Source organism: Mytilus californianus, unplaced genomic scaffold (genome assembly GCF_021869535.1).
Source record: "Mytilus californianus isolate M0D057914Y unplaced genomic scaffold, xbMytCali1.0.p SCAF_2, whole genome shotgun sequence".
NCBI lineage: Eukaryota > Metazoa > Mollusca > Bivalvia > Mytilida > Mytilidae > Mytilus > Mytilus californianus.
Genome location: NW_026262668.1, coordinates 107127599 through 107139083, shown reverse-complemented (window position 1 = coordinate 107139083; position 11485 = coordinate 107127599). Strand labels below are relative to the sequence as shown.

General features: G+C 31.5%; 1 protein-coding gene across 18 annotated transcripts in view; it reads left to right on the top strand.

The window, feature by feature from the left end:
* Positions 1-920: 920 nt before the first annotated feature.
* The window catches only part of LOC127728510 (ATP-dependent RNA helicase DHX8-like), a 54500-nt gene continuing 43935 nt past the window's right edge, over positions 921-11485 (top strand). Inside the window, exons 1-5 of one of the 18 annotated variants that reach the window (XM_052235896.1) lie at positions 921-1219; positions 4412-4497; positions 5551-5718; positions 7287-7399; positions 9613-9675. In XM_052235896.1, coding sequence (XP_052091856.1) covers positions 1126-1219; positions 4412-4497; positions 5551-5718; positions 7287-7399; positions 9613-9675 — 524 coding nt within the window. In that variant the 5' untranslated portion in view covers positions 921-1125. The other 17 variants (XM_052235902.1, XM_052235901.1, XM_052235898.1 and 14 more) reach the window with 17 other exon arrangements.

Genomic DNA, 11485 nt, shown 5'->3' with positions numbered 1-11485 from the left:
ATATGAAACGGCATATCAGTTTAAAACCCGAGAATACTACAGGAGGCTAGCTAAGATATCCACTGTTGCCTGAAGATGTGGTCACTAGAAAAAAAATAATCAGCAATAACACTCTTAACAGGTTTCATGACGCCGGTCTCACCCTGAAATTATTTTGTTTTGACAGTATTTGTGGGTGACCAGTAAGTACTAAAAATCGTTAGGTCATCGGATTAAGACTTGAAATACCATTTTAACTGAAAAAAGTGAGTATATCATACCAGTAGTGTCCATTGTTGGAGATAGACCTAGGTGAGCGACACGGGGCACTGCTTTGGAGCCGCAAGTTTATCGTACTGGGCGAGCTTAAAAACGTATGTTGACCTCTAAATGTCTTTTGTCTCCGATTTTAAGTATAATGTATTGCATACGCGATATTTTTTAACCATGGATTAATTATTATGAATAGAAATTCAAGTGACTGTGATTACACACTCATAGAACTATCAGTTTGCATGGGGAAAAGAGTGAGAGAAAAAATAGAAGACGATATCCAATGTAGCTTAATCTAACCAGTACTTTCAGTAAAGCTCTCAAAAATCTTAATATGAAGATTTATGAAAGATTCCATATACAGACGGCATGTAAATAAACTGTATATTATAAATTAAGGTATGATTGCTAACACTGGCTAATGAGACAACTCTCCACAAGATACCAAATGACACAGAAATTAACAACTATAGATCACCGTATACTTGTATAATATTCAGAACAGTGTACGTTTTTTAACTACAGTCTTCAAATATTCGATAAGAGGGTTTCTTTAAGGACAGAAGAGATACAGTGGTACGACAAGATGAGATCCAAGGCTTCCCTAAAGAGCCTCGATAAGGATTTCTTCCCTTGTATTAACTCTTTTTCAAAAAGTCCCTTTTCGTCCATTACGATCAAAAACGAACTTCCTGTGTAAACAAAAAAATCATGTGGAAGAAATCACCAGAAATCGAAAAATATATGACTTTTTAACATTTTTAACATTCCAATGGGGAAAAGTTTGTTACTCTTAGCTGACATAAATGTGGCATAACTGAACACAGACATAAACTGTTATATCTGATTGCTTGTTTTTGTTTAACAGTTAAAATGAATGAACTTCAAAAATTAGAATATTTATCTTTGGTGTCAAAAGTGTGCACTGAGCTTGACAATCACTTAGGACTAAATGACAAAGACCTTGGTAAGTGTGAATAAATTGATTTCCTATAAACATATTATATAACAAAGTTCTGTGAAATATTTAGGCCTGAATATTGATAATTCTCTTTCTGGAGAAAAAATTTTAAATAATATTATTCAAAAGATAAATTCTAGATTGAAGTTCCTATACAGACAGGCCAAATGATTATCAGAACAATCTAGAAAGACTTTAGTTACAGCTCTAATTCAATGTCATTTTGACTATGCCTGTTCTGCATGGTATGCTGGTGTCAGCAAAAAAATATAAAGATAAGTTACAAGTATTACAAAACAAATGTGTTAGATTTATAAAAAATACTGGATATAGATCAAAAGTTGACCATAATGTATTGAATAGTATTGTTTATGTTAATATTGAAAATCGTGTTAAACAATTGAGATTAAACCATGTTCATAATATCTATTACCATCATTGTCCTAATTATATGTATACAAATTTTACAAAGGTGAGACATCTTCATCATCATTTCACACGAAATAGTGAATATAACTTCTGGGTTCCACCAGTAAAGAGTCAACAAAAAGATACATTTTATTTTAATGGCATACAAGATTGGAATATGTTGCCAAATAATGTTAAAAAAATAAAGAAAATAAAGGATTTCAAAATTAGTGTTAAAGAGTACTTGACCAAAAGTTATAGTGCGGCCTCATCAGACTTCTTTTTATATTATTAAACTCATTTTTTATTCAAAATATTCTTATATGAATTTTTTATGTCATATTAATTTGTGTGATATCTTTTTTGTATGTCGAAACTATAAGCCGTTTACATGAAGGGACCCCATTGGAAACAAGCTTTAAAGCTTTCATGGGTTATCCCTGATAAAATATCAGCAAATTTTTTCCATGCAGTTAAAGATTATCTACACTCATAAAATACCATTATATTTTACAAAGTATGTGTTAGTAATGTCTTTATGTATCGTATATATTGAGTATTGTATTAACTCATATGCTTGATATTTTATTGAATAAAATATTATTATTATTATTAAGAGGCAGGTGCTACCTGATGAGCTCCCGAAGGTTATCAGGTGCGATCCAGTATTTTGAAAATGGTGGGACTCTTAGCAAGACAACGTTATGAGTGGAACTTGTAAACAGTCTATGCAATAATCATATATGAAGCCCCAAAAGATGACCCTGGCAGCCCCTTGGTTTCACCTCTGGTTATTGTTTTTTTATCAAATAGATCTTGCATACTTTTGTTTTACTTATCATCATCATGATCATTACTTCTAGGTAATCAGACAAACTAAATTACATGATAGGGTATGCTCTTCAGGTACAAATTTCGGAAAATCTTATGCTCATGATGTTTTACGAAAAAATTTGAAAAGAACAAAAACTGAAAACTCCTCCAAAAAAATATCAGACACACAAACAAAGGTAAACAATAGCGTACAGCACACAGTCCAAAAAGCCTGACTTGGTACAGATACAGATACAAATTATGGTGAGGTTTAACCAGTCTTATGTGTGCACAAACCTGGTATCAGGTCGTTCTTGGCCCTAGTCAATCTGGTCCCAGGTTGATCTGCCCCATACTTAAATGATGCATTAATACAATCGAAATAGGAAAGTCTTTGCCTCCCGAACTGTTTGGTTCAGATTAATTGAAACTACGAATATTTTATTTGAGAGGAAGATCCTGAAAGAAACTAGACAAGTTAATTTCTCTGAGCTTTGATTGGATTGTAAAATGTCAATGCACGCAATAAGAAGTACAGAGTTGTGTAAGTTTTGGTTTTTAAGAGGATGCCATGACAAAATTCTTGAATAATACCTACAATGTATAACATATCCATTACTCTTGAACACTCTCTGTTACTGAAATCATCCGGAATTTTCTTCAATAAACCATAACCTCTGCATGAGATACATTCCAGTGATGTTCCGTTCCTAAATATACTTTTCTTCACTTCAAATTCATCACATTATCTGAATTAGCTTTAAAAAATGTATCCTGTTTCAACAAAAAAAAGAAATAGCAAACACTGTGTCCAGTGCACGTGGTATCTGTTGTTCCTTCAATATTTATATAGAAACAGTGTTGTGTCTGATAGTGTCTGCCTGTAGTCTTTGTTTTTTAACATTTTTATATAGAAATAGGTGTTTCAAGATGTGTTACTATCTTATAAACTACAACTTGTTTCCAGTTGACATGGTAGGGTTGATTCATTAAATTCGTATCATAATTTTAAATGATTTACATGTACATTCTAAAGTATCCCATTCATCAACTTATCTACAAAATGTAATATATGTTAGTACACAAAAACAGTATCCCATTCATCAACTTATCTACAAAATGTAATATATGTTAGTACACAAAAACACATGTCAACTATATTATGCTTCGAAAAAAGATCATATATAATGACTGAGTAAAAGTGCTTATATGACATTGATTTTATTCAGGATATTTTTGTTAAAAAGGAAGTTTTCTTTATGAAAATATTCAAAGAAATTTTTTTTAAAAGTCAAATAAATTGGAAAGCAGGGTCAAAATGTGTTCGCTACTACAATGACTACAAAAAGCTAACTAAGGTTGCTATAGTCCTACAACATTGTTATGAGTTATATGGCTGTGCATTTTCGTTTTGAGTTTATAAATTTTTAGGCTACACATGTAGTATTTCAATTTTTCTAGTTTTTCGAACTGCAAAGTGAGATCAGATTTGACAAGTTTTCTACAAATGTATAGCATTTTCTGCACTGAATTCAGTGTGATAAGAAAATGACCCGAGTAAGACAGTTTAAGATATTATTTCCTGGAATGTGATTTAATGGTAAAATGCCTATTCCTGCATAATATTTACTTATATTTCATAGAAATTTGGAAACACTGACAAATTTCTGAACTATAATCTTGAAATTCATATAATTTAAAATAAATTTTATGGCCAGAATTTTAAAGTTTCTTATGAGATACATGTAAATACTTCATGATTTTTATGAATTATCATATGCATTCAAGCTCAAATAAGAGCACTGAATAATCTGGTTTGTTATTGAATTAATAGGCAATCAATATTAATTTTAAAAAATAAGACAGAACAGTCATGACAGTATAATTGTAATCTTTATCAATGAAGTCTGTGTAGCCTAAAGAGAGCTTTGAAGGTTTGTCTTTATTCTTGACTGAATTTTTATGAATTTTTTGTAGCTGAGTTTGTGATTGCTTTGGCTGAGAAAAATGACACATTTGAGAAATATAAAAAAGTGTTGGATGAAAATGGTGCAGAATTTTCAGTAAGTATCTATTTCAATACTGTATTTGTAATGATTTATAATTAGGCCTGGTCATATTTTATTTGCAAATTTAGAAGAAATTACCTATACACTGTATTTTACTTACATCTATTTAAATCTCTTATTTTGCACCAATATTTTAGAAGTTCAATTTAGAGAGTTTGTGTATTTTTTCCTGAGGCAAAATGTTTGTTTGAGGATTGATCCGAATGAACTAAAAAGTCTTAGTTCTGTAATAGTTATCCCATGATGAGGACGCAGCGTGTCAGTGTAAAATCACCCCGATGGCCGGAGGCCAGAGGGTGATCTTACACTGACACACTAAGTTCGAGTGGGATAACTATTTTACATCCCAGCTCTTCTAGACTATACGAAAAAAAGCATTTACACTTCATAACATCTAGTTCAGAATGCCATACAATAATTATAATATGCTTTATATATTACTATATAGTATATACCCTTTATGAGCCCAGGATACAATGTTTCTATATGTTAAATTAATAGTGAGTATGTATCCAGTCGTCCTGGTGTAGGGGTAGGAATCGTGGCTTCACATGCTTAAGGTCTGGAGTTTGAATCCCCGCTTAGACACTGGAAATTTAGTGGATTTTTTCCGCATAAATTTTGAAAGTTAGTCTTTATTCCGAATAAATATTTCTAAGTTTTATTGTGTGTTCAACATTCCCGCCAAAATGTTACAGAACAAAGAAACTCAAGGTAGGGTTATCTGGTAGGGCTGATCCATCTCAGATCACCCATGTTAGAACAAAGCAGTTGGGATGTAATGTTTATGAATTACATGTACAAAATGTACCAGAGTTTTAAAAGTCAAACTCACCTTTAGATTGAGTTATGTTGTTTCTTAATGTCCAGGGATTAGTATTTTATTTATATTCAAGATAGCTTTCTCAACAGTTTAGTTCCTGAAGATTTAAAGTCTAGCTGATCAGCCTTTTTTGAATTTACTGTTTAAAATCCTTTTAAACTATCATATGATATAAGAATCATAAATACATCTTGTAATGTAAAGTAACATTTTTTACTATTTAGGATTCTTTGGTTGCCAACTTGTTACGACTTATAAATAGAATGAAACCAAAACCACCAGATGCAGAAAAGAATTGCAGTGACATTACAGAGAGTATTCCTCAAACTGATAAAGATCTTCAAAAGAAATTGTTTCCAGGTTTAGCACTTCCCAACAATCCTAATGTCATAGTAAGTTACTGTAATAAAGGATTTTCTAGGAAGTTCATCTCATTTTTCTAGTTAATCACTAGGAACTTGAGTGAAAATTGTGCTGTTGCCATTAATTGGTCTAATTGTACAGTTAGTTTGCTATAAACTGGTACTGGTTCTCCTGGGGATTAAGTCTGTAAAGTCTGTAAGTCAGTTTTCAAAGTGAATAAAAGGAAACTGATTCTTGGTCGCAATGATTCTCAATGATCTAAAGGTACATGTATATTCAGACTAGAGTAACTGAAATTGAGAATGGAAACGTCGAATGCGTCAAAGAGACAACAACCCGACCAAAGAGCAGAAAACAGCCACCAATGAGTCTTCAATTTTAACTGTTTAAGGGATATACATTTTGTAGTAAAGGTACAGTCCATTCATGGTATATGTAGTCAGCTTGCAGACCCATAGCCAGGAATTGTTTGGTGTGGTTACCTACCATTACATTGTGGGGTCTGGTGCAAAGGGTGCAAAAAATCCTTCATTGTGGCAATTTCCAAAATAAAATATCAACATTAATAGTTTTTAATGGTTATTAATGGAGGTAAAAAAATGATATAGTGCAGGGTTTCCACTGGTAGTCACCATATGCAATTTTGCATTTTGTGAAAATATTAAATGGTTTCTAAAAATGATCATTATTTGTGAAAAACATTGGAGAAAGAATTATAATGGTTCGATGTTGTCCATCTTGTTTATTTGTTGTAACTAACCATGTTCACCCTCTTCAAATGATATGTATTTTTATGGACCCACCACTAAGTGGTCCTAGTTGTTTTACCCTTGTCTGTCATTCCGTCCTTCTGCAACATAATAGTTAAACGCCTAACATATTGAGCTGATTTTTAGTGTGTGAGTCAACTATGATGAGTTACAGATCGAGTTTACATTTGGTTCCCCTCTGCTTATTAATGCTGAAATTACAGGCTTTGGACTTTGAAAATTTGTGAAAATAACAGTTATACAGATTTTTTTTCTAAATGCCTTCATAAATTGAGCTGATTTTTAGTATGAGAGTCTACTATAATGAGTTACAGATCAAGTTTGCGTTTGGTTTAGCTCTGTTGATTTTATCAACCTTTCACTCAGGCTTTCAGTATCAAAGTTTCACTCCTAAAAATGGCTCCAAACTTTTTTTTTGCGAGCGGGGCCATTCTCGTCATTCCAACACGTCTAGTTGAATTTAAAAATTGTGGAATGAGCTCTGAGGACATGCAAAATTTCAGCAAAATGCTTTTTAAATTAAATATACAGCTCTTGTCACTTTTTGAAATTAGTTAAAAAATCTTCCAAATTGACTTCTGTCAAAGTCTTATTTTTGGAATATTTCATGCTTATTTTCAGCAGCTTATAAAATGTCTGAGCTTTCAAATACATGTAGTACATCATTGACATGTATTTCTATATTGAATAATTGACATTAACAAGAACACTGGAGATATCCTTGCTAAAGAGTGTATCAGTACAATAATACACATCCAAACATGAAACAAATGAGGGGAAGCACAGGATATTGTTTTGATTCCTAAAGTTAATTTTTGCCATTTCAGAATATGTTGAAAGATGAAGAAATAAAAACAGAGGTAAATGAAGATAAAGCTGTTGCAGATAATATGTTGGGAGAACTTGAAGCTTTGATGAATAAACCTATTCCTGATAAAAGGTAAAAACAGATAATGTGTTGGGAGAACTTGAAGCTTTAATGAATAAACTTATTCCTGATAAAAGGTAAAAACAGATAATGTGTTGGGAGAACTTGAAGCTTTAATGAATAAACTTATTCCTGATAAAAGGTAAAAACAGATAATGTGGTAGGAGAACTTGAAGCTTTGATGAATAAACCTATTCCTGATAAAAGGTAAAAACAGATAATGTGTTGGGAGAACTTGAAGCTTTAATGAATAAACTTATTCCTGATAAAAAGTAAAAACAGATAATGTGTTGGGAGAACTTGAAGCTTTAATGAATAAACTTATTCCTGATAAAAGGTAAAAACAGATAATGTGTTGGGAGAACTTGAAGCTTTGATGAATAAACCTATTCCTGATAAAAGGTAAAAACAGATAATGTGTTGGGAGAACTTGAAGCTTTAATGAATAAACTTATTCCTGATAAAAGGTAAAAACAGATAATGTGTTGGGAGAACTTGAAGCTTTGATGAATATACTTATTCCTGATAAAAGGTAAACAGATAATGTGGTAGGAGAACTTGAAGCTTTGATGAATAAACCTATTCCTGATCAAAGGTAAAAACAGATAATGTGTTGGGAGAACTTGAAGCTTTGATGAATATACTTATTCCTGATAAAAGGTAAAACAGATAATGTGGTAGGAGAACTTGAAGCTTTGATGAATAAACCTATTCCTGATCAAAGGTAAAAACAGATAATGTGTTGGGAGAACTTGAAGCTTTGATGAATATACTTATTCCTGATAAAAGGTAAAACAGATAATGTGGTAGGAGAACTTGAAGCTTTGATGAATAAACCTATTCCTGATCAAAGGTAAAAACAGATAATGTGTTGGGAGAACTTGAAGCTTTGATGAATATACTTATTCCTGATAAAAGGTAAAACAGATAATGTGGTAGGAGAACTTGAAGCTTTGATGAATAAACCTATTCCTGATCAAAGGTAAAAACAGATAATGTGTTGGGAGAACTTGAAGCTTTAATGAATAAACTTATTCCTGATAAAAGGTAAAAACAGATAATGTGTTGGGAGAACTTGAAGCTTTGATGAATATACTTATTCCTGATAAAAGGTAAAACAGATAATGTGGTAGGAGAACTTGAAGCTTTAATGAATAAACTTATTCCTGATAAAAGGTAAAAACAGATAATGTGTTGGGAGAACTTGAAGCTTTAATGAATAAACTTATTCCTGATCAAAGGTAAAAACAGATAATGTGTTGGGAGAACTTGAAGCTTTGATGAATATACTTATTCCTGATAAAAGGTAAAACAGATAATGTGGTAGGAGAACTTGAAGCTTTGATGAATATACTTATTCCTGATAAAAGGTAAAACAGATAATGTGTTGGGAGAACTTGAAGCTTTGATGAATAAACCTATTCCTGATAAAGGGTAAAAACAGTTAATGTGTTGGGAGATCTTGAAGCTTTAATGAATAAACTTATTCCTGATAAAAGGTAAAAACAGATAATGTGTTTGAAGAACTTGAAGCTTTGATGAATAAACTTATTCCAAATAAAGGGTAAAAACAGATGTTTGGAAAACTTGAAACTTTGATGAATAAACCTATTACTATTAAAAGGTCATAACAGATAATATGTTAGGTACGATGATGATAAATGGTGTTGAACGTACCTATCACTAATAAAAGGTTAAAAATAAGAAGAATGTTAAACTTATATAAATAGAATGTCATTGCCAAAAAAGATAATTGCTTTGAGCACTTGAATTTTGAAATAAGGTACATTTAAATGTTTAGAGATCAAATAATTAACAAAACATGACACAGGAGAAGGGTCATAAAAAGGTAAAATCTTGAACAAAAAAAGACATTTTAAAGGTCATAGATGATTTTTAAAGGCACAGAGTGAACAGAGATAACTCAGCAGATATGTTCTTAAAGGAACTATGTTAACAAAAATTACCAAGGAGTAGTTTTAGGTTCCTTTTAGTAACATTTTGTCTAAAAGTTACCTACAGATGGATTTGAATGTCCCATAGTTTACAACATTGACATACCAGTAACAGATTTATTCTTAAAATTTAAAAAAATGACAGAGAGAGACATTTTTAAATTCACAATTGTGAACAAAATAATTCAGGTTCAACTTAACCTTTTATGGTAATATCATGAATAAGGCCATACCATTTATAATGTTTGAAATATTTTGTATTGTATATAGAGTTGAGAAAGATAGAGAAAGAAGAAGAGACAGAAGCAAAAGTAGAGAACGAGATAAAAAGAAGTAAGATATCTATGCATAATTTATTGCATATATAACTATGAACTTTATCATTCTATAAGACATTTTTTGTCTTTGTAAAAAGATAAATCTCAGATAAGAATTGACTTTCTAAAGAATTTCAGCTACTACAACCATATACATATATTTATAGTTTATGGTCTCCCATGACCTGTCATCTGTTTCCCTGTCTCCTGGACAACTTTGTGTATTTTTTTGTTTCTGTATTCTTTATATGAACTATCTCCCATAAGAATTGACCTTCAAAGAATTTCAGCTACTTCAACCATTTACATATAATTATATCCAATGGTCAGCTATTGACTTGTCATCTGTTTCCCTGTCTCTTGAAACATTTTGAATTCTCTTGTGAACCATTGAAACAAAGGAGAGTAACTACACAGATATATAATTGCAACTGTTGAACTAAATGTTTATATTACTGCCATGCATACTGATAAGGTTTACATTCCTCGACAGTGACAGCCAGAAATAGGTTTTTTTCGTTGGTTGAAACTTCAGACATTTTTCATTTTTATACGCCCGTTTACAGGACGTATTATGGTATACCGTTGTCCGTCTGTCCGTCCGTCTGTCCGTCTTCAACATGTCGGACATTAACTCAAAAACACTTTAACCAATTTGCATAAAACTTTGGTGAATTGTTTATATCTATTGACGTGAGCTCCCTTTCGTTTTTTATAAATTTTAGATTTTACGTTTCCGAGTAATGAGGTTTTATTCATTAAAAAAAGAGGGATTTTCCAGTTTTCGGACAATATCTCAAGAATGCTCTCACCAACTAGCAAGAAATTGTGGTGAATTGTTTATATCTATTGACATGAGCTCCCTTTCGATTTTTATCAATTTTAGATTTAACGTTTCCAAGTTACAGGGTTTTATTCATAAAAAAGGGGGATTTTCCAGTTTTCTGACAAAAACTCAAAAATGCTTTCAGCAGTTCTTATGAAACTTTGATGAATTGTGTATATCTATTGTTGTAACCTCCCTTTAGAATTTTATAAATCTTACAGTTTACATTTCTGAGTTGTTGGGTTTATTCATTAAAAAAGGGGGGATTTTCCATTTTTCGGACAATAACTCAAAAATGCTGTCAGCAATTCTCATGTAACTTTGGTGAATTGTTTATATCTATTGATGTAAGCTCCCTTTTGATTTTCATAAATTTCTAATATGACATTGAGAATTCATTGAACTTTATTTGTTTATAATCTGACAACACATTTTCTAAGTATTGCGCAACAGCACAATGTATTGCACAACAGCAAGAAATCTTTAATTGAATATAAATTCAATTAATATAACCAATTTCAAGTTTTTCATTTATTCAGAAACCTATAATATGTCAAATATTTAATTACAATCCAAATTCAGACCTGTATCAAGCTTGAATATTGTGTCCATTTTTGCCCCAACTGTTCAAGGTTGGACCTCTGCGGGCGTATCCAGCTGCGCTCAGCGAAGCAGTTTATTGAATAGTTTAATCAATTGACAAATAAACATTTTAGAATAATCCTTATGGGAGTTATTCAAATGATCATTAGTTGACTAGTATTACAATCAGTAGAGACTAGAGGCTATGTGAAATACAGTCAATTTTATATTCATCGCAATGGTTTAATGATTGGAACCAAATATGGCAGAATTGCTGTGTGGATAACTGTATTTTGTGACTCTATTCCCTATCAGCCTTGTATAATGAAGACAAATTTTCCATGAAAAATGCCTTACAGTTAAGAGCAAATTTGCAGGAAGTCAACTGTTTAGTTATGTACTGATTTTTATTATTTAT